Below are 23,321 nucleotides of genomic sequence, written 5' to 3' on the forward strand. Positions count from 1 at the left end.
TTAGCATCCCTACGGGAAAGCACACGATCTTAGGTGTAGAGGCTGATGAACTTTTGCGTGGTGTGCGTGCTTGCTGTGATCACCTGGCTCACGCGTAGAAGGCTCTCCTGCAGCCCTCCCTGTCAGCACCCACCCCGAGGAAGTGCGGCCCCCGCCTCCGTCACCAGAGTTGAGCTCTGCCCGTTCCCTGGAGCATCACTCCTGGTGAGTTCTCCTGGCAGGCGAGCTTCTGTTTTGGTCAGCGTTACGCTCCTGTGGTCCATCTGTGTCCACTAGCCTTCTCTGCCGGGTGATGTCCCATTGTCTGAATGTGTCCCCATTTGTCGTCCATTCACTTGTTCGTGGACATGTGTGTTATGTAGCTTTCGTAAATAATGCCACAGCCTTGTCTGTAGTGATGGTACCAAACTTCACCTCCACCAGCAGTGTGAGAGCATTCTGATTGCCCCACATCCTTGCCAGCAGTTGTTATTGTCTGTTTGTTTCAGGTGAGCCCGTTTGGTGTATGCTGTAGGACCTCATATAGTGAGTCTAATGGACATTTCTCTGATGACTACACGGCTCAGGGCTGGTGGGGTGGCTCCATGAAGTCACAGGGCACAGGGACCTAGTTTCCTGTCTTTCTGCTCTACCATCCTTTGTGTGTGGCCTCCATTCTCAAGGCTGCCTCATGATCCAAGGTGGCTGCTGTAGCTCCACCTATTATTATGACTCCAGTCCAGGTAGCAGGAAGAGGGACTTGTCAACAAATCCATAGGAACTGCTGATGTTGATAATGCTGAGAAGACAAAACAGGGTGATGGAGAGACTGTGATGGGGGAAGGGCTGCTTTAGAAAGGATGGTCTCTTTGTCCACTTCATTCACCGCTATAGTTCCCAGACCTAGAACAGCGCCAGACATGGAATGGGAAACTCAGTAAATATGGTTGAGGGAATAAAGAGTGTTCAGGGAAGGTCTCACTGAGAAGGTGACTTTAGACTTGAGAAATGGGGGGGGGTCACCTATGTGGGCATTGGAGGAAAGACTGTCCTTGGAGGAGCAGTCAGTGCAAAGGCCCTGTGGCAGAATCTTGCTCGGTGGGCTCAGAAGCAGTGAGGTCATTGTGGCTGGATCAGAGTGAGTGAGGTGGACAGTAAAGGGAGGTACGATAGGTGTAGCTACAAGGGAGCCAGATGGTGGCCTTGTAGGTCACTGTCAGGGATTTGGATTTAATTCCGAGATAAGTAGGGAGCCACAGGAGGTGTTTGAGCAGGGGAACATGATTGGGTGTATCTTTTAAAAGGGTAACTCTGATTCTGTGGGGGGAATAGACTAGGGACAAAAGCAGAAGCAAGAAAACCAGTGAAGAGGTGACTGCATTGGTTCAAGCAAGGGATTCTGGGGGCCGGGGCGGTGTTGGCGAGAAGTGGATGGATTTCGGGTACGTCTTAGAGCAAGAGCAGCCAAGACTTCCTGATGGATGGGTTTTGAGTGGGAGAGAAATGGAGGAGTCAAGCATGACTCGACTTCTTAGCTAAAGCAACTCGCCCCCGTTGTTCTAGCAATGTGCTTGGGTTTCCTATAAAAAGCTTTTGTTTTATCCTTCCTACCTTTAAAATTAAGAGAAGTTGGAACATTAGCCAAAGGCATGGTGTTCTCAAGTTGCAGACTGAATCAGCCCACGCTGCAGTCTTCCCTGTGTCACGGGCCCCACGGGGCTGGGGACGTCTCTGGAGCCCTCGGATTCTGGGGCTAGGAAGTGACCGACTGTCTAGTCTGGAGTGGACAGGGTCTGGGACAGATGTCCCAGAACCCGGCCTTGTACGTGAATCAGCCTCTTGGCTCATCTGGTCAGAGGTGTGTTTCCTCTTATCACTGGGGGAGGGGGTTAGGTTTTGCAATTCAATGGCCAGGTCAAATTAATGATTAATCTGCAAAACTCCCGTCCTGTGCGCCCGGAGCCCAGTGGGAGAGAGATGTGAGGACACAGGCCTGCATGTTGGGACAGAACCTACGGCTCGGTCTCTTCCTGCACCTGTGACCTCGGGGAGACATTTGGCCTTGGAGCCTCAGTGTCTACATCTGTTAAATGGGCCTTTGAGAATTTAATGAGGTGAAGTAGGCAGAAGTGTTCTGTTACCCCAGCAGTGCTATCCAGTGGTTGTCAGGATTCTCCGGCTCCCTGTCCTCCCCCAGCTTCTCAGGGGCTGGGGCCCCGTCTTTTTCATCTTTGCATCTTTAAATTCAGAACATAGCATCTAGCATGGGGTGAGTGTCCACAGAACGAACCAGGTCGTAATTAGATCAGAGCAGGCTCATTTAGGGTCAGCCTTCCCCGAAGGCAGCCGGACGTGTGGGATTTGGCGGTCAGGGGCATCCTGGGAGCCGGGCAGAGTGCTGTGGGAGGCAGCGAGCTGGTCCACCTTCCCAGGGTGGGCTCACCTTGGAGAACAACGAGGCATTCCAGTCGGAAGGCTGGGGCCAGACCTTGAGTGCCGAGGACAGGAGTTCATACTCAGAGCCGGTCAGGAGCCCAGTGATGTTGGCAGCTACCTCTAAGGAAGCACCAGCTATGTGCTCTCTCTGTCTCGTGGTCGGCTCTGCCAAGCAGGACCTGCCACTACTCCCGTTTTACAGATGAGGAAACAGGCAGGGAGAGAGAAGCTTCTTGCTTGAGGCCAAACGTCTAGGAAGCTGTGGATGGAAGTGGGGTCCGATCAGATCTGCCCACACCCCACATGAGTGCTGTCTGTAGAAACCATGAATGCAAGTCGCATGTGTGATTTGAAATTTTCTAGTGGCCACCTCGAAAAAAGGTGTAAGAACAGGTAAACTTAACGTGAGTGGTTCGTCTTATCTCACCCAAGACATCCAAGATATCGCCAGTGAGGCATGTGGTCAGTGTAGAAAGGTTATTACAAGCTAATATGCATTCTTTTGCTTTTCTTTGTACGAAGCCTTAGAAATCCGGCATGCAGCTGACACTCGCGGCCCATCCCGGGTAGGCTGTTCCACATTTCAGGGGCTCAGTAGCCGCACGTGGCAGGTGGCTGTCGGATTGGACGGCGCAGGTCTACACCAAAGCCCGGCCTGAGCCTCCGGGTGTGCCATCACCCGCTCCTGTGGAAGGGGAATTTCTGGGTAACCAAGGGTGTCCCGCTTTGAGAATTTCTATACTGGGCTTCTTTAAACTGAGAAAAGGACACGTGTGCTAAGTGAAAAATAAGAAATTCCACCACTGGAAACAGCACCTGTGCCTAGAATAGGGTACGTATGATGTTAAAGTAAGTATTTTTCAGGGGGTGGGTGTCGCTCAGTGGTAGAGCACATGCTTAGCACGCATGGGGTCCTGGGTTCAATCCCCAGCACCTCCATTAAAAATAAATAAACCTAATCGCCTCCCTACAAAAAACCCCCTAAAACAAAAGCAAAACAAAAAACAAACAAACAAAAAAGATGACGTACAAACAATATCGTTCATAACTGTTTCAGACTATTTTATTGAGATAGAATTCACATCCATAGTCCACCCCCCAGTTTTAAAAATTGTGGTCAAGTACACATAATATAAAACTGACCATTTAAACCATTTATAAGTGTACGGTTCAGGACCATTAAGAACATTCACATTAAAAAAAAATAAAAAATAAAAGAGCATTCACATTGCTGTGAATCTCCACCATCCATCTCCAGAACTCTTCTCATCTTGAAAAACGGAAACTCTCTCCCCATTAAATACTAACTCACGCTGACTCCCCACTCCCTCTCCCTCCAGCCCCCGGCAGCCACCGTTCTGCTTTCTGTCTCTGTGAATTTGACTGTCTGAGTGCCTCATCTCAGTGCAGTCACACAGTCCGTGTCCTTTTGTGATTTGCTTATTTCACTTAGTATAATGTTTTCAAGGTTCATCCATGAGTCAGACTCTTTTTAAGGCTGAATAACGTTCCATGGCATGGATAGGCCACATTGTATTCATCCGTTCATCCCTCGCGGGACACCTGGGTTGCTTCCGCCTTTTGGCTAATTGTGGACAATGCCACAGTGATCGCAAATGTGCTGAAACATGCACATCCCTTTTTAACAGGTGTGATGAAAGTGTTCCATCTCCTGAGTCTGGTTGCCCCACAAGCGAAGGATAGACATTTGATAAAAATCAACAAACTACACTCAAAAAGGATGCGTGCTGTGGACCTTGAAAACATTATGTTAAGTGAAAGAAGACACGTGTGAGCGTTTGTCCCTCTGCTGGTTTCTAAGACATAGAGAATTATGGACACGTTTGAAGACTCCTGTGATTCTCTTTATCTGAAAAAAAGCAAATCTATAGAGACAGAAAGTGGATTAGTGCTTGCCAGGGGCTTGGTGATGGAACGGACTGCTAATTGGGGTTTTGTTTTGCATGATGAAAACGTTCCGAACTAGACGGTGATGATGGTTTTGTATGTCTGTGAACATACTAAAAACCATTGAATTGTACACTTTAAATGGATGAGTTGTATGGTATGTGGATCATGTCTCAATAAAACTGTCAGAAAATATTAATGTAGTGTTTTCAAGGTTCATCCCTAACGCTCATCCTTTGTAAGTGTAGTTTGATGAGTTTTACCTGCCTGGCAACCAAAATCAAGAGGTGGGACGTTTTAATCACCCCAAATAATTTCCTGATGCCCTTCTGCAGTCCGTTCCCTCCCTTCACCCCCAGCCCCTGGCAACGACTGATCTGGTTTCTGAACCCTAGGGTTTTCTCTTTTCCACAGCGTCATATAAGTGAAATCATATAGCACGCAGCTTTTTGTATCTGGCTTTTTAAATTTCACGTGGGCTTTGAGGTTCATCCATGTTGCGTTGATCAGCAGTTGGTTCCTTCTCATTACTGAGCAATATTCTTTTCTATGGATGCACAGCAGTTGGTTTTGAGTCTTTGTGGACCTTTGAGTTGTTTTAACAACATATCTGTTATTGATGGACATTCAGGTAAGTCACGCTCTTTATTAAAGGCGTCCTCACCTTGGCACACAGGCTGTGTCCCCTGCCGGGAACACCCTCCCATCTGCTTTTCCTGGCAAAGCCCAACTCATTTGTTGAATACCCAGCTCACACACCTCCTCTTCCAGGCAGCCCTCCTGACTGTCCAGAATGGGCTTCTGAGAATCTTGCAGGATTAGAGGGAGTGGCGTCGATCCTTCTCTCTTCGTCTTTGTGTTCCGGGCTGTGATCTTTGACTTTAGGGGAGGGGGCAGGGACAGAACCTGCTACCTTAGGCAAAAGGCTGTGAGCTTGGCCAGGGCACTGTTATCTAATCAGCTGCCTGATCCTGAAGCCTCTTGTCTGGTCTGACTGAAAGAAAGCTATCCTGCAGATCGTAAGCTGTGCAAAGTCCATCCCCCACCGGAGGTGGGGCAGCGACTGGGGGAGGAGGACAGCTGGTCACTTCATGCCAAGTGACTGCACAGCTGACCTTCTGGATCTCGGGGCTCTGCCAGACCCTGTTCTAAGCACTTTACCTCTATAAACTCTTTCTTTAATGGAGTTACTGGGGCTTGAACCCAGGACCTTGTGCATGTTATCTACCACTGAGCTGTACACACCCCCCACTGAAAACTTTTAAACCTCACACCAGCCCTATGAGGTGGACACTATCATAATACCCATTTCATGGATGAGGAAACTGAGGTCCAGAGAGGGTCAGTGACTTATCCAGAAGGCAGAGCAGGGTCCTGGGAGATTCCCTGTGAGCGAGCGGGTGCATGATGAGCGGGGTGGAACCCCAGAGCCCCACGCCCCTTCTGCTGGAGAGAGAGACCCATGGCTTTATCTGGTGACTCACTGGTTCGACCCTGATTTATCCTTGACCCCAGGTGGGCAGACCAGGGGATTAGGAAACCACAGTGGGGTTCCAGGATTCTGAAGGCTTCCCCAGGACCAGGTACCTTTGCCCAGAAACAGGGCCGGGGGAGGGAGGCTGGAACTGGAAACTTTTTTTTTTAACCCACTTTATTGAAGTATAATTGACCTTTTTAAAAAAGCAGCTGTATGTATGTAATTATACAACGTGATGCGTTCGGAGCTATGTCTACACCTGTGAAACCATCGGCCCCAGTCTATGTCTAAGCGCGTTCAGCACCTCCAGAGTTTCCTCCCATCCTCTTATGTATGATTTTCATTATTATTATTGTTAGTTACGCACAATGCATACATTCTAGAGAGCTCTGCACCACGGTGCCTAGAGTTAACACTACAGCATAATATATTTAAGCATTTGCTAAGTGGATAGTGTCTTATTAAACACGTAAAAAGAGGGAAACGGGACTAGTGTCATGTTTCTCCTGGTGGAGCCCAGCCCGTGCAGGTGAGCCCCTATCTGCTGGCCGCGTGTGTATCTGTTCTGTGAATGCAGGATGGTCGGGGGCAGGGGGCAGAGGGACCGCCCCTCTGTCACGCCTCCCCGTGGACCTCTCTTTGTTGCTTCAGGTTAACATGTGAAGATTTCTGCCCCGGGTGGTTCCCTGACCCCTACCCCAGCCCTGAGGTCTGAATTCCACTTGCCAAGCCTGTGCCTCTGGGGTTGGACCTGCCGTGTGGGCCCTGGGGAGAGCCCCCCGACCTCGCCGGGCCTCCGTGTCCCCTGCTGTACCCCGGAGAGGTCACCCTCCAGAGGATGATAGCAGTGAGTGCTCTGGCAGGCGTGGCCAAGGGGCGTCCCGTGGGCCAGCTGTGGCCTGAAGGCACACCATTTGGCTCCCAGGTGTGCTCAATTTTGAAAAACAAGCGGTTGATGTTGAAGCGATTGGGAGCATCCATAGAAACATCTGGATTTCTGGCAGCTCCCAGAACCTGGCAGGAGCTGGCAAAACGGAGCCCCGGGGACGTCAGGGAGAGGGGTAGCAGCTGCTGCCTCTGGTTGGGGAGGTGACAGCCGCCGGCTCGCCACAGCACCCCCAACTCCAGGCTCACCCGAATTGCCCTCTCGGTTGTACGTGTCAAGACTGAGCCGGGGACGGGCCCTTCCCCCCCACAGCTGTACCCAAGGACGGCCCCTCGGTCCCTCCCCCACTTCTCCCGGTGGCCCAGAGATGTTGCCTCTTTGCCTCTTCTGCTCCAGGGCTGGGGTCCGGGGTGGGGCTGGACGCTTGCTTCCTCCTCCTTGCCTTGAACTTGGGAGAGGAGCACTCAGGGTTGGCCCCCACCAGGGTCCTGTGGCCTTCTCCCTCACATGGAAGAGGTCAGCTGTAACCTGTCACTGAGGACCCTGGCTCCCTCCTGCTACCCTTCTTGGCCGAAGGTTGGGGTCTGAGGGGGGCTGGGAGTACACCTGTGGAGACTCCTCCCCTCGCTTATGTCTTCATTAAAACTGACAGAGGAAACCAACAATAATGATGGTAATAATAATAATAATCGTGGCTGCCTTGAGGGGTTGTGGTGCTGGTCAGGGAGGTGACAGTGCAGGGAACAGTCTAGAACAGACCTGACCCACAGGCACACCCTGGAAATGCTCATTTTTGTTGCGTTGTATGTACCATGTTTACTAGTCACCTTTGTTTGCACGCATTGGATGCTCAGGTTATAAAAACTGATCCTTGTGATTCCCAGAGCTGGTAGGAAAATGTGTTTATCAATAAAGGGTCGTTACCCCTGAAGGCAAGTCTCTGATCTCCTGATATTTTCAAGAGAACCCCAAATCCAGATTTTATGTTAAATCTCCCAGTTTTTTGTTCTCGTCGATGAGTTCAACTGTTCTTGATTTAAATGCCACGTAGGTCAAACGAGACACAGCTGAGGCTGCAGTCATTGGCCCCATTGTACAGATGGGAAAACTGAGGTTTGGGGGTGACCAACTTGCCCGAGTGGCTCTCAGGTCTGACTCCCTCCAAATCTCCTCCTTCCCAGAGAATGCCGATTGGGGACAGAAGGTGGGGCTTGACTTGGCCACTTCCAGTCTCTGCCTCCTCCGGAGCCTCTGCCCATTGGTTTTGGCCGTTTGGGGACAGTGGGAGTGGCTGTCCTTGTCCTGGAAGGCCACGTTCAAAGAAAGGATGAAGGTGACACAAGCTGCCCCAGACGCCTGCTTTGTGACATCTTTGTGTCTGTGTGATGGGCTGGGTCGCGTTTTGGGGGATTGGGTGGCATCTGGGGGACCACTGGTGTCATTGGGGCAGGGAACTCAGAGCTGAGGAGGGAAGCGGGGATTAGAGGCCAGTGTGTCTGACAGACAGACTGACCGAGTGGGCTTCAGACCTGCTTCCCTCAGCCTTCAAAGGAAATCCAGTTTTTGCCAAGCTTTATAAATCGAGAGATGTCATGTAAACTTCTATACTTCTGGATTTTCATGGAAAATTGCTCTCGTCCTCATCTCCTTCTGGTTTTTTCCTCCTAGGCTCTGCCCCAGCCACCCTGGCCCCGCTGCTGTTCCCGAACTCTCTGTCTCAGTGCCTCAGGGCCTTTGCACGGGCCATGGCTTCTACAGAGACTTACCCACCACCACCAAATCCATATGTTCCCCTCACTGCCTTTAGTTTTTGGGTTGTTTTTTTTTTGCTGTCTTTTGTTTTTGCTGACATTTCACCTACCTGATTCCTCTGTTTAAAGTTGCAAGCCTCTTTCTGGTCCCTGCTATGCTTTCACTGCGCCCTGCCACATAGCACACACTTTACCCTAATTATTGGGGACCTGCCTTTCCCCTGCTGGAATAAAAGCCCCGTGGAGTCGGGGATCTGAGTCTGTCTTGTTCGTTCTCATCTCCCCAGCTCTGAGAATAGTGCCTGGCGTGTAGTAGGTGCTCCATAAATGTGTGTTGACAGGCAGAGAAAAGAAACTTCTGTGACCAAAGGGGAAAAAAAGGGGAGGGATAAATTAGGAAATTGAGATTAGCAGATGCAAACTATCATATATATAGTAGAGAAACAGCAAGGTCCTACTGTGCAGCACAGGGAACTACATTCAGTATCTTGTAATAACCTATAATGGAAAAGGATCTGGAAAAGAATATATGTGTGTGTGTGTGTGTGTGTGTGTGTGTATAACTGAGTCACTTTGCTGTACATCTGAAACATTGTAAATCAACCATACTTCAATTAAGAAGAAGTGTTGTGTGAATGAGTGAAGGAATGACTGACACATTTGGCACACGGAGCCCACTTCCTGCAGGATGCCACATGCTGTAGTTGAGCAACGGCCACCTCCTGGTTTCCCAATCAGGCTGTTGTTATTAAAACACATTTAAAAAAATTACACACATAAATAATATTACCTATTAATGTTAATTGCATCAACTCCAGAACAGCATGTGTGGACAGCTTTCTCATCAGCTACTGTCCCCAGAGACCTCCCGCCAACCCAAGGGGCCCCTTCCCCATGTGCCTGTGGGGTCTGCAGTGCAGGCTGGCACCGGGCAGCTTTTCTGGAGCCATGTGGTAGGGCAGGCAGCTGGGTGGGGGCCTCGGCCGTCCTCCTCACTGGTGTGTGTGTGTCTTGTCCCCCACAGAATGTGCGCATTGACCCCAACAGCATTTCCTTCAACATGTGGAAGGAAATCCCCGTCCCCTTCTACCTCTCCGTCTACTTCTTCGACATCGTCAATCCCAGCGAGATCCTCCAGGGCCGGAAGCCGCAGGTGCGGGAGCGCGGGCCCTATGTGTACAGGTGAGGATGGAGGGGGCTGGGCCGGGACCCCCCAGGTGGGTGGCTCTGGCAGCGGCAGGGTTATCACCCCATTTTACAGATGAAGAGACTGAGGCCCCTCAAAGTAGAGGGACTTGTTCAAGGTCAATCTGCTTCTCTCTATCCAGTGCTCTAGAGTGGCTTTGCCACTCAGCCGCCCTCTGACCGTGGGCAAGGGCCTCAGTTTCCCTTCTGTAAAATGGAGATAACTGTACCCACTGTGGGATGGTTATGGGGATTGGACAGGATAGTTAGCCAAAAGCCCAGTCCAGTGCCTGGCATGCAGTAAGCACTCAACAAATGGTAGTTGCTAACGTATTATTGTTAGCGAACTCAGGTTCAGCTGCTCGCTGTTGGTTGGAAAGGAGAGGTTGCTTTACTCAGGAGGCCCCCGGGCAACCGGGGGAGAAGGCAGACTCACGTCCAGAAATCAACTCTGAGGATTCTGCTCGACCATGGAAGTTTTTAAAAGGAGAATCATCTGGGGAGGGCGTCAGAGTCTTGGCTGGCTCCCCTTGTGTGCAGCCTTTCTTCTGATTGGCTGGCAGTGGGGCGACAGAGCGGGGAGCTCCAGGACTCTCGTGCTCGGCCTGAAGTCACCATCCTCCACCTGAGTGGGGGCCTTAGTCCCTGCAGAAGAATTCAAAGATACTGTTCTGTATCTCCCTTGGGCAGGACCCAGCCCCTGCCCCATCGCTGCACTGTTGTTTCTTGACTGCTCCTCCTTGTCTCAACACTCCCTCCCTTCCCTGATTGACAATGGTTGGAATCTGCCCTTCGGAGCTCAGGGAAGGTCAAGGAGGCTGAATGAAGCCTACTTCCTACAAAAAGAAATGGGGGGACCCCACAGGGTCCTGTTCTGTTTCGTTATCACCACTGCTGCCACAGCCTCTTCATTTGAGGGTTTGCTTTGCGAGAGTGCAGCTCTCCAGCCGCTCCTGGGCTCGTCCCTCCAGGGAGGGCTGTTAGAATACGAGAGCCGATTTCTGGTTCTGCCCAGTCTGCCCTCTGGGAAGAAGCCGGTTGAGGAAACCGTGATCTCGGCTTAGTCCATCCACAAAAAACTCCTGTGTCGGAACAGAGCCTGGTTTACCAACGTTCCTATTTATTCCTTCATTCTGGAAGCGTTTCCTGAGCGCCTCCTGTGTGTTAAAGGCAGACAAAAGCCCCTGCCTCACAGAGCTGACCCTCCTACAGGGACAGAGTAAACAAGTGGACAAATAAGATAAAATCAGACAGGTATGGTGAAAACAAAATGGGTGAGGTGACAGAGAACGCTGGAGGCAGGGGCTCGGCTGGGGTTAGTCTAACTGGAGGGTCAGGAAGGACCTCTGCCAAGAGGACACTTACCTGGACCCAGATGGTGAGAAGGGGGCACCACTATGTGAGAATCTGGGGGGAAGTGGGTCCTGGACAGAGGGAGCGGCAGGTGCAAAGGCCCTGAGGTGGGAACAGCCTGGTAGTCCAGGAAGGGCAAGGCCTGTGTGGCTGGCATGTTAGGAATGCGGGGGAGACTGAGAGAGTCAAGGCCAGAGGCTTGGACGGGGCCAGTTGGTGTGGACCCTAGAGGCCACGTTAGGAGCTTAATTTTGTCCGATACGCAAAGGAGGGTTGTGGGCAAGACAATGACATGATCTGATTTCCAGTCTTCAAAGATTCTTCTGGATACTTTGCAGGGAATGGATGGCAGAGCAAGAGATAATGATAACCACCTAACAATAAAGATTGCAGCTGATCTGTAATTTTTTCTCTGATTCTGGCAAAGGTTTTAATTGCTTGACATGTATTAACTCACTGAATCCTCACAAGTAGGGACCTGATGAAGCAGGTCTTGATGTTTTTCCCATTTTATAGATGGGAGAACTGAGGCTTAGGTAGTAAGTGGTGGAGACCGGAGTTGAGCCCTGGCCCTGTGTCTCCATAGTGCATATTCCTAACCATTGCCCTCACCGCCTCCCTCAGGAGAGCAGGAACACATATGGGAGGAGGCTGATGAGGGACGGTGGGAGCTTGGAAAGGTGGAAGGGGACGGGTTGGGATTTGGGGTCCTTACAGCTGCGGTGGCCAGGCAGCAGGAGGACAGGTGTTGGCTGTGGGGCTGCCGGGTCGGGTGGGGTGCACAGACAGTGGGGGTCCCACGGCTCCCCGGCAGCTGACCCGCCAGCTTCCTCGCCCACAGGGAGTTCAGGCACAAGAGCAACATCACCTTCAACGACAATGACACAGTGTCGTTCCTCGAGTACCGCAGTTACCAGTTCCAGCCCCACAAGTCCCGTGGCCTGGAGAGCGACTACATCGTCATGCCCAACATCCTGGTCTTGGTGAGGTGCCCGGCGGCCGCGGCCCCTCACACCCACCTTCCGTCTCTGCCTGACTGTCCCCTGCACGGGGCAGTCCCCGGGGGGACGCAGCCTGTGGCCCCCGTGACGACGCTGAGCCCCGTGTGCCTCCTGGGTGCACCCTGGTCTCTGGTTTGAGGGTATTGGCCAAAGTCGTGGTCTTTTCCCTCTTCAGTCTGCAAATCTGAAATCTCCAAAAGGAGGTACTAGTTGAGGGACAGAAGGAGGGACCCTCCCCGGGTCATGTCATATCTTTTTGGAGGGAGGTTGTGGGCAGAGCCTCCATTCTCTGCAGGTGGAGTCAGAGTAGCAGCTGGATTTACTGACTGCTTGCCACGTGTATCGGGGTCCCCAGGGCCACACCCAGTTTGCTGATTCACTAGGGGGGTTCACGGTCCTGCTCTCGGCTGCGGTTGGTACAGCGGAAGGAGGCAGAACAAAATCAGCACAGGGAAAGGGCACGTGGGGTGGAGACCGGGCACTGGCTTCCTGAGCCCTCTGCCAGGGGATTCACACCGGACACGCTTCACTCCCCGGCAGTGGGCTGTGACCGCACGTGTGAGTGTCCTTACCAGCGACGCCCAGTAGAGCCGCAGCTCCGGGGTGTTTATTAGCGGCTGGTCACGTAGGCACTCTTTCCCTGGCACGGACCCAAATTCCAGATTCCCCGAAGGAAAGCGGGTGGTTAGCTTAACCACGTTTGTACAGTCAAGGCGCAGTGAGCCCCTCTTGTCAGCTAGCGAGTGGTGGGACCCCTCCTAAAACCAGGATCTCAGACGCCAGCCAAGGGCCAACTTTGCCAGCAGATCTTCCTAGAGACAGCCGCCTCCAGTCTGCTGGGTGAACGTCTTGCTGACATTGTGTTTAGGACCTTACGCATATTACCTTGTTTACTTGTCAACAATACGTGATCGTTAGGTACTATTACTTTCTTCATTTGTAGGGAGGAAAACTGAAGAACAGAGAGGTTCAGTGACTTATCTAAGGTCACTCAGCTAGCAAGCAGCAGACTAGGGTTTTGAACCTACAGAGTTTGGATTATGTCGTACTCAGCCCTCTGTCTAATCCTCTGTCCACCCGGAAGGTCATCAGGCATTTGCTCTGGGCCTGGCCCTGGGCTGGGCTCTGCATCAGATATGAACTCACCTGGTGAGTCCACTGGATGGACGGGACGAAAGAAGCTCAAATAAATGCAGCCCAGAGCCTCGCAGCTGCCTCCCTCAGCTAGATACGCGTGTTTTGGCAGCGAAGTCAACAGGTGATCCTGTTGCTGAAGGGTCAGGGAGTGATTCTGGGTACCCCAGACGTCCCACATGTCCACTGCAGGGACCCTTCTAGACCTGAGCATTTCCCGACGTGGGCTGTGGCTTGAAATCCGGGGGGACAGGCCAGCTGAGTCTGGCCTTGAACTCGTGGTGTTCCCTGGCCCTGCAGGCCGCAGCGTTGATGATGGAGAATGGGCCCATTAGCCTGAAGCTGATCATGACCTTGGCGTTCAGCACCCTTGGTGAGCGCGCCTTCATGAACCGCACCGTCAGCGAGATCATGTGGGGCTACGAGGACCCCCTCCTGCACCTCATCAACAAGTACTTCCCAAGCATGTTCCCCTTCAAGGGCAAGTTCGGGCTATTTGCTGAGGTAAGTGTGGCCCAGTGAGAAGTTCAGGGCCTGTGCCTTGTCCTCCACGAACACAGCCTGAAAGCTGGTTACCGGCTTGCTTTGGGAACTGGCTGGGGGCCCTGGGACTGTGGTTGTGAGTGGTGGAGAACCTCACTCAAACTGTCTTAAGCGACATGGAGAATTTATTGGTTCATATAACTGAGAACTGTAAAGATGGATTTAGGTGCAGCTTGATCCAGGCTCAAGTGATGTGATCGGGGCTGAGCTTAGATGATTGTAGGTTGAGGCTAGAAGAAGGGGGAATGGCTGCTGGGGAGGCAGGTCACAAGTGTCAACTATAGCATTGCTCTGAGTTGCCTCCTTTTTTTTAATCTTGACCCTTGGTAACCCAGTAGGGTCAGTGACTGGGATCCTGAGTCATAATCTGATGTAGAGTCGAGCTACTGACCTTTGATCCTTGACCTTGGCTCCCTCAACCACAGATTTTAATGAGCCCTCTGGGTTGCTCCAGCCTCAACCTCCTCTTTGGGCTCTGCTGATCTGGTGTTGAGGGTAGTGGGTAGAAATTGTGACTCTGTTCCTGGCACATGATAGTTGCTCAGCACAGCTTTGACTAGAATGACAGGTTCTGGTTGTGTGTGTGTAAGTTGGCACTTTGGGGGTAAGTGACATGATTCTTGTAAAAGCATATTTTAAACTTAAAAACCAATGAAAATTATTACAAATTGAGTAGCATGCCTGTTACCTATACTTGACTATATATAGTGGAAATCCCCAAATAACAGTCCCACAGTGACTGTTCAGTGTTGGTGTGGTGGCTTCATACTCTTCAGGGATCTAGAATTCTTCTACCACTCTGCTCTGCCCTCCTTAGGGTGTGGTTTCCATACTCAAGATTACCACATGGTCCAGCATGGCTGCTAGAGCACCAGCTACCACATCCACATTCCAGTCAGTGCAGCAGGAGTGAAGAAGTGGTGGGGGATTTAGGGTCATTCAGGGGAGCTGAGGACAAAACAGTGTGTTCCAGCTGTTTCCCTCTTCCAGAGGGAGGAAACCAATTTCCAGTTGCTTTCCATTGGCCAGAACTTAGTCACGTGGCCATAGTTCGCTGCAAGAGATGCTGGAAGATGTTGCCTTTTAGCTAGTGTGTTGATGCCCTGAGTAAGGTTTGCATCTTGTTATGAAGGAGAAAGGAGAGACTGGACTTTGGGTAGTAACTAGCTGTCTCAGGTACAGTTTGCCGATTGCAATGATTATGTTAGGATCCTTTTGGGTGAGCATTTATTAATAATAATAACAATAATCATAAAAGGAAAGCATTTTGAGTTCTTATTATTTCTCAGGCACTGTGCTCAGCGGTTCTCACACATTAGCTCTTTTAATACTCCTAGTGCCTCTTAAGCAGCTCCCGTTACCCTCCCCTCGTGCTGGCTGAAGTCTGGGCTCCTGCAGCTCTGAATGCACAGGTGACGGGACACGGGTATTAGGAAGCCAGAGCAGGCTTTGAACTTGGGCCCTGCTCTGGAGCCTGTTTGTTTAACCAGTTACTAATCGATTTAGCCATTCAGCCAGTAAACCCATTCAGTCCGGTCTCCCCTTTCTCCCTCATAACAAAACAAAGCATCGACACACTAGCTAAGAGGCCACGTCTTCCTATTGAGTTCCTAACGGGTGCCACACCTCACGTTATACGGCGTCCTCAGAGGTCAAAGGGTGCCTTCTAGATTTTACCCAGCGGTCTCTCATTTCTTCGTATGCATTTCGTATCTTTGCTCTGAGTTAGAAATCTGTTTCTAAGAAATACCCTTTGAGTGCCAAAGCCGGGGTTTCCTAGAAAGCACGGGATAAACATCAGGTCCCGTGTCCCCCAGGACAGGCCGGGTTAAGCAGCCCCCAAACTCAGTGGCTTGAAACAACAGAAGTTTATTTCTTGCCTGTATGCTGTGTCCAGTGCGGGTGGCCAGGGGGCCTCTGCTCTTTGTGGTCGCTCGGACCCAGGCTGAGGGAGGCTCCAGCCTGACACACATGTCCCCGGTCTCTGCAGCAGTGACAGTTTTCACGCACCAGCTCGTAAAGCTCCCACCCAGAGCTGACATGCCACTTCCGCTGCTTTTTTATCGATCATTTTCACTGTCGAAGAAGTCACTTGGCCATGGTTTATTTCACAATGCGGCGGGGGGTGGGGGGAGGTGGCTGTACCATTTACATGGGAAGAGAACCAGACTCTCCCAGAGGCGGGAAGGGAAGGTGGGACGCTTTCTCCAAGGGATGCTGTCCTCAGGGGAGTGTCTCTCCTAGAAAGCTCCCGGGTCCTCGTCCTCTTGACCCTCAGGTGCAGCGGTGAACAAGAAAACGCGGCCCCTGTCCCCCGGGTGAGGGGGGGAGAGCAGCCTGTGACTGAGCGGGCGGGCTTGGGTGCTGGCCCCCCGGGGTCCTTGGCCTCCATCCTGAGGCTTAAAGATGCCATTCTCTGCCGTCGTCTGCAGCTCAACAACTCCAATTCTGGGCTCTTCACCGTGTTCACGGGCGTCCAGAACTTCAGCAGGATCCACCTCGTGGACAAGTGGAACGGGGTCAGCAAGGTGAGGGCAGGAGGAGCCGTCCTGCCCAGGGGCTGGGTGGGAGGCAGGGGCTGCCCTTCCCGGTGCCTCTTCTTGCTCCTAAAACTCGGGGAGCGATCACATCCGTGAGGGAGGACGCCTTCAGAGCTGGGGATTTTACCTTTGCCTAAGCCTCAGCTGGCTCTTGGTTCCGGATGAGTGGGTGAGGCCTGGAACTACTTAGTTAGCACCTAGTGTATGCTAGGAACTGAATTCTTTCTTTCCTTTGGTGCTTCTTTTACAAGAATGCTTCCAAAATATTACACTGATAATATAGCCATCCATTGTATTAAAAGATTATTGAGTAAAAAATAAATTACACTAGAAACGCAGGGAGACATCACATTAAAAAATAAAAGGATAGAAATAAAGTGCACTTTGTACTCCTTCACGCTTCCAGCCCCCCCCCCCCCACCGGAATCGGGGAGGAAACCCACAGTTACCAGGACTGGGGTCTGTTCTTATCCATTAGCATGGGTGGTTTTTTCCTTCTTGGAACAGAATGAAGTCATATTACGTGCACTGCTTTGCAAGCTTGCTTTCTTCACCTTCGTGGCCTTTCCTCACTGTGCGTGAAAATGCACAGCGGTGGTGCCCACCTTCCAAATGCTCACCAGGGTGATGACTGCAAAGACCCGAGGGCTGGGGACAGATTACATCCCCTTGGTGCCCAGAGTGGCAGGATAATCATTTGCAACCAGTAATAACCATTCCGAACGGGCACTACTGAAATTCTCTTTGGCTTGCTTTTTCAATATAAAAGTGTACACGTGACTAAAACTCTTCTGTTAGGACAGAGGGGTAGAAAGTGAGAAGTCTGTTTTTTTTCTGTCCGGCTCTCACTCCCCAGAGGTACCTCCTGTTCTGAGATCTCCTGGTGGCCACATTATGATTCTAATCCTTTTACATACTGTGCTACCTTCTAATTTGACCTGTTTTTAGGAAGTATCTGGTGACTTCCTCTCTGAGAGGTGAGGATGTCCCTGTGCTCCTTGGACATGTGCGCAACAGGCCCATTTTACAGATGCAGTAACTGAGTCCCCAGCAAAGTGGCACATTCACAGTTAGGGAGTGGGGAGCTGTCGTCGACGGTTTCTCTGGCTGTCTGTCTACACAGCCTGCCCTCCTCCCGCCATGCCAGGCCGCCTCTCGGAGGAAACTGTCAGTTGGGTGGTGACGTCCCCAAGGGCACCTGGCCTGTGACAGCTCCGAGTCGGGGGGGGGGGGCAGCGCCCAAGAGCATCTCTGTAGGAGGCCTTGCTCAACTAAGTGGGCGTATCTAAATGCTTCCCCGCAGGTCAACTTCTGGCATTCGGATCAGTGCAACATGATTAATGGAACTTCTGGGCAGATGTGGGCCCCATTTATGACTCCAGAATCCTCCCTGGAATTCTACAGCCCTGACGCCTGCCGGTAATCGCCCTGACACGGGACCTTCTGGGCCTCCTGGGAAACCCGCCAAGTGGCTTTTGGCTTATACTGGGAAAGCACCTGGCTCTCTGTGTGTCCGCTGGCCCTTGGCGTCACGTTGAATCCTCTTTGGTCGCAGGTCCATGAAGCTAGTCTACAAGGAGGAGGGCGTGTTTGAAGGCATCCCCACTTTTCGCTTCGTGGCTCCCAACACCCTGTTCGCCAACGGGACCGTCTACCCGCCCAACGAGGGCTTCTGCCCGTGCATGGAGTCGGGAATTCAGAACGTCAGCACCTGCAGGTTCAGTACGTGCCGTCCCCGACGGGACAGCGGGCGGGAGCGCGCGGCTCGAGGCAGGGCGTATCTGCCCCCAACGCTACCTGCTTAATTTCTGGCCTCTGTACTCTTGATAATCCCATTAGGCCAGAGATAATGAGAGCGGCAAAAAGATAACCTGAGAAAAAAACCGCCATGTCCATCAGTTGCTGTCGTAACAAATTCCCACAACATGGTGGCTGAGGATGGCACAAATGTATTATCTTAAGCAGTCCTGTGGTTCAGAAGTCCAACCCAGGCCTCTCCAGGCTCAGAGCCAGGTGGCAGTAGGCTGCATTCCTTTCTGGAGGCTGGAGGGGAGAATCCGTTTTCTTGCCTTTTTCAGCTTCTAGAATTCCTTGCGCAGGGTTCCCTTCCTCTGTCTTCAAAACCAGGGACACCACAGCTCTCTGACTCCTGTGGCTGCATCTCTTCTTCTGACCCTCTTCTGCTTCCCTCTTCCGGTTTTCAGCGCCCTGAAGTCTCTGCCGGGGTCCCCTGGGTAATCTAGGCCACGGTCCCTGTTTTAAGCTGATTAGTTAGCAGCCATCAGCCCCCTGCGGCCGTAATTCCCTTTGCTGGGTGACCTAGTTTATTTGCAGATTCTGGAGATTAGGACGTGGGCCTCTCTGGCAAGGACATTGCTCTGCCCTCCACGCCACGACACGAGGCTTCTTGGAGAGGACCTTTCAGCCCATCTGGGGAGGGAAAGAAGCTAGCAGCGGCCCGCTGGTTCCGTGAACCCTGGTTCAGTGGGGACAGCTGCAGGCCTGGGTGTGGTCACTGGCGCTGGCAGACTGTGCAGCACCATGAGTGTTTTCCAGTTGTGGGCTGGTCCCTGAGACGCCCCCACCTCACGCTCAACTTGGACACTTGGATGTCAGCTCGAGTCCCCTCTCCTGACGCTCATCCGGTCACAGCAAGCCCCGTGGGTCCTGCCTCCAGATCAAGTCCCAGGTCCTTCCTGTCTCCCGTTCCCCGGCTGCCTCATGGGCCAGGCCCCTCCAGTCGGGCCTCCTCCTGCGTGGCTGCCGCCCTGTGCCCGCTCTGTTCCCCAGACTGTCCAGTGCGGTCACCGCTGGCCTCATGTGGCTATTTAAATTCAGATTGGTTTGAATGAAATCAAATTTAAAACGCAGCGCCTTAGTCTCCCTGGACACTTTTCAGACGGTCCCCACCCACACGTGCCCAGTGACCACCTTGTGGGATGGACAGAGAAAACAGAACGTTTTCATTGTTGGATCCTGTTCCAGAGAGCAGCCCAGGGGACCTTTCAAAAACGGGAATTGCCACCCAACCCTTTGCTTCAGATGTCTGACAGCCCCCCGTGAGTGTGTATAGTGCAGCTCTTAGCGCGGCCTCGGGGCTGTCAGGATCCAGCCTCTGCTGGCCTCTCTGATGTCATTTCTTCCTGTACCTTCCCCACTGACTATTCTTTAGCTAGCACTGCTGCCTTCTCTCTGTTGCTAGAATATATCAAGTTTGGCCCCACCTCAGGACCTTTGCATCGGCTGTTCCCCAGGCATCCATGTTGATCTTTGTGGATCGTTCCCTTACCTCCTCTTGATCTGTTCAAATGCCACCTCCTCCAGGAGGCCTGCTCTGATTTCTCGTTCTAAAGCTGCCCTCCCCTCCCTCAGCTGCTCTCTGTCCCTTCACCCTTTATTGTCTTCCTGGTGCTAATCGCTCCCTGAAATCGCTGACTGTGCATTTTATTTTACTTCTTGTCTGTCTCACGGGACTGTAACCACTGTAGGCAGGGCTCTGTCAGCTTCTAGACCTGCGCCCAGTATATAGTGGGTACTCAACACAGTATTTGAACATATTAATGTGTGGTGTATCCTGCACTTGGGAAATTGAGGCTCAAGGCTGGGATGTGACCGAGCTCACACAGCCGGTAGGAGAAGAAGCCACCCCTCATCTTTCTTGGTCTTGCCTCTTGGGGCCTGTTTGGTTGGAGCCACATTTCCAGCTGAAGATGGGGATTGGGGAGGGGTCGTCTGCAGCAGGGTTGGGAGGAAGGACGATCAGCAGGTTGGACGGTTTCCCCAAGTTCAGGACAAGTGGGCGAAAGGTTTCAAACTGGGGCCTGGAAATGCCCACCTCTGTCATGGCCTTTTCTGGCCCTCCTACCCTTGTCCCCGATTTGTTCAGTTCTTTCTTTCGCCCTGTGCCAGTTCGGTTTTCTTCTGGGCTGGCTTTGCTGCCTGGCAGGCTCTCCCCTCGTGGCTGCAGGCCCACCTCCTCCCAGCTCTGGGTCCTGCAAAAAGGGGGCAACTGGGTCCTCCTCACCCCAGTGGAAGTCCCAGGGTTTGCTCCGATTGGTCTGCTTTGCATCACATGGCCAGCTGGGACCCAATCAGTGGCCAAGTGGGCTCTGCTGATTGGCCAGGCTGTGTCAGATGCTGGCCCCACCCACAGAGCAGGGGAGGGGCTTAATCGGGGTGTAGGTTCCCAGAGAAAGGATGGATGCTGGGCAGGCAGAGACGTGTCCGCACACCACCGAGGGCTAGGGGTGAAAATCACACTGCCTCATCTTAGCGCATGTGCCAAAGGTACTTCAAAAGTGCAAGGGGATTATTTATGTATTATGTAAATAAAGTTTTTTCTTTTACTTTGAAATAGACATGTGCACAGAGATGCCCAAGTGACGTGCAGTGTGGAATTCCACAAAGTGATGGAGAAAGAGAGCAGGAGCAGGAGTGGTGCTGGGTGCCCCGTGGCCCCTCCCGGTCATGGGCCTGACTTCCAGAGCCTCTGCTTTGCCTGCCTTTGGTCTTTATGTGAATGGAATCGTAAAGCATCTACTCCTCTTTTCTCTTTTTCTGGCCTCTTTCGCCCGTTTTCGCACTGGGGAGGTCCATCCCTGTCGTTGTGGGCGTGCTCTTCATGGCTGTATAATACTCCACAGCGGGGCCGCGCCTGCCTTTCCCTACCCCTCCTGTTGATCACAGACGTCCGAGGTCCCATTTGCTGCCTGTTACCCCAGGGCTGCTAGGAACGGTCTCTCCCACGTCTTTTGGTTCACTTGTATCCGTACTTCTATGGCATTTTATCTGAAGATAAGAAATAGCCACACATTTCCCTTTCTGGGCCTTGAAAATTTCTTGGACCCAGAGAACATTCTCTCCTCCAACCTCCACACTGTGTGAGGCCCTTAGACTTGCTCAGTGGAGCCCTTTAATCATAATCTGTTGTGATCCTGGGTAATTAGATCTGGTTGGATGTGCCATAAAACTATAAATTAATTACCACTTATTACCTGGGCGCTGTCGCTCCCAGTCTGTTTGGAAATAAAATAGAAATTGTTCATGGGCACCCAGGGTTCCGCTCGCTGCCCATTACCCTGGTGCTGCTAGGAGCATTCTCTTCCATGTCTTTTGGTGCAGCTATGTCTGTATTTCTGTGGCATTTTATCTGAAGATAAGAAATTAATTTAACGGCGCACATGCATGCATGTGCGCTGTTAAAGAAAACAAACAAACTAGACAGGCATGATGTCTGAAGCAAAGGCAGGTGGTGTCAGATTGGTCCGGCCCGCTTCAGTCTCCCCTGGCCTTGGAGGAGGATGGGGCTTATTTGGGATTCACCACCTTCAAGGGCCTGGGTTGGTGACCACTTCCCTTACAGAGGGAAAGGGGGTCCTTGTGTTTGCTCTGCTGATCTCCTTTCATGTCGGAGATGGGAGGATGGGAAATGGGAAAATTGTGGGATGTGGTTTCTGGAGGCGCTCAAGATGGCTTCAGAGGTCCAAGGAGGCAACTTTAAGTAACACTGATTTACCTGGTGAGAGAGGGCTTTTGTGTTCCATTCTCTTTCTGTCCTTCTGATCTCTCCCTCCAAGAGGAAGTCTCCATTAGCACTAAGAGAGCTCGAATGCCTTTCTAACATTCATCTGTTTCTCTTTTTAATGGAGATAGAGCAAGTCTCAGAGTCAAAGCCTTGTGTAGGTAACAGCATCTCATTTGAATGTACAATGTTCAGTGGTTTCCTTGTGTTTATTCGTGTATTTGTTTTCTAATTCTGGCAGGTGTTTCTATCTCAGGTGTTCTGACGCCTGAGATAGAAAGCTCCTCCTTTAAAATATAACTATTTGAGAAAGTCATGGCAGTTCCTTCAAAGAGACACGTTACAGAACAGCGCAAGGGATATCCAGACACCGCAATGTTGGAGAGATCCTGGGGTGAATAAATTCATGCTGAGACACATTAAAGCAACGAATGTTAAAGGACTCTGGGGAAAATGAAGTCAGACAGCAGTAGAACCCCAGCTTTTATTTCAAGCCAGTGCTTGGCTTTGCTAAGGAAGGCGGAAAGAATCTAGGCATTTGAGGCTGTCAGACACACATGAACAGGAATGCCGGTCACCTGGCTGGGAGAAGATGGGCTGCTGGTTTTAGGGAAGGCGACCTCGTGGGTTTGTTTTTTCTGTCTTTCTTTTTCTCGTATCGAGGTGAAGTTTGCGTAACATAAAATGAACCATTTCAAGTGCACAATTCAGTGGCATGTAGGACATTGGAAACGTGTGGCCACCCCCGCGGTCTAGTTCCAGAACATTGTCATCATCCCAAGAGGAGACCCCGTACCATTAGCACTCACGCCCCACCCCTCCTCCCCCAGCCCTGCCCCCACCGGTCTGCATTCTATCTCTGTGATGTGCCTGTTCTGGACCCTTGTGATTTTTCGAGAGAGGCTCATCCCTTCCCTCGTTACCTTGTTGAACATCAGGCCAGTTGTGTGTTGTCCTGAGCACACGAGGATGCCCTGGGGTTTGCCTTGGTCGGTCGGTTGATGGAGAGATTCGGCCTCAAGTAACCGGGTGTGAACTGCTCACTCAGAGGGACCTGGGTCAGGCCCCGTTCTCACACGTTGGCTTCCGTCCCGCAGACCAGCTGCGGGGGGAGAAGGAGCAAAGAGGTATCTCCTCTGCTCCCGTGGCCGTTAGGGAGGCCTGGCTGCGATGTGCACACCTGAGCATCTCCTGAGCATCTCTGATCATTGCCACGTTGCCTGCAGAACACAGTCTGGGCTGCTTGGTGTGGCAATCCAGACGCCCCTCCTCTCACCCAAGTTCAAGTCTTCCTATCCTCAGCTCCCCTAACTCCCCTCCACACACTGCCTGCTCCACATGTGCTGTCCATTTCCCACCTCCCTGCCGTTGCTTCTGTCATCCCTTCCAGCTGGAATGCCGTCCTCTGGCCTCCTCTGCCCGGCATCTTGGAGCCATCTTCTGTTCTTTCCTTTGGTCTCTCCTGCCAGAAGCAGAAGCTCCTGCTTTCCCGTTCCTCTGGCTTGTCCGAGCTTGTGGCTTGCTGGACTCCAGTGCCTGGTGCCTCTTGGGCACTTGGTACATATTTATGGACGGAATAAATTCTTTCTGTCTAGTTATTGTTGTTT

General features: G+C 51.9%; 1 protein-coding gene across 5 annotated transcripts in view; it reads left to right on the top strand.

The window, feature by feature from the left end:
- SCARB1 (scavenger receptor class B member 1) overlaps window positions 1-23,321 on the top strand; it is a 67,202-nt gene that overhangs the window by 28,273 nt on the left and 15,608 nt on the right. For 3 of the 5 annotated variants that reach the window (XM_074356627.1, XM_045506343.2, XM_074356626.1), the window contains exons 2-7: window positions 9,462-9,619; window positions 11,817-11,958; window positions 13,411-13,614; window positions 16,086-16,181; window positions 17,497-17,612; window positions 17,749-17,915. In XM_074356627.1, the coding sequence (XP_074212728.1) occupies window positions 9,462-9,619; window positions 11,817-11,958; window positions 13,411-13,614; window positions 16,086-16,181; window positions 17,497-17,612; window positions 17,749-17,915 (883 nt within the window). Of the gene's footprint in view, window positions 1-4; window positions 205-9,461; window positions 9,620-11,816; window positions 11,959-13,410; window positions 13,615-16,085; window positions 16,182-17,496; window positions 17,613-17,748; window positions 17,916-23,321 lie in introns of all 5 variants that reach the window. The other 2 variants (XM_074356623.1, XM_074356625.1) reach the window with 1 other exon arrangement.

Source organism: Camelus bactrianus, chromosome 32, assembly GCF_048773025.1.
Source record: "Camelus bactrianus isolate YW-2024 breed Bactrian camel chromosome 32, ASM4877302v1, whole genome shotgun sequence".
In the NCBI taxonomy this organism is placed as follows: domain Eukaryota; kingdom Metazoa; phylum Chordata; class Mammalia; order Artiodactyla; family Camelidae; genus Camelus; species Camelus bactrianus.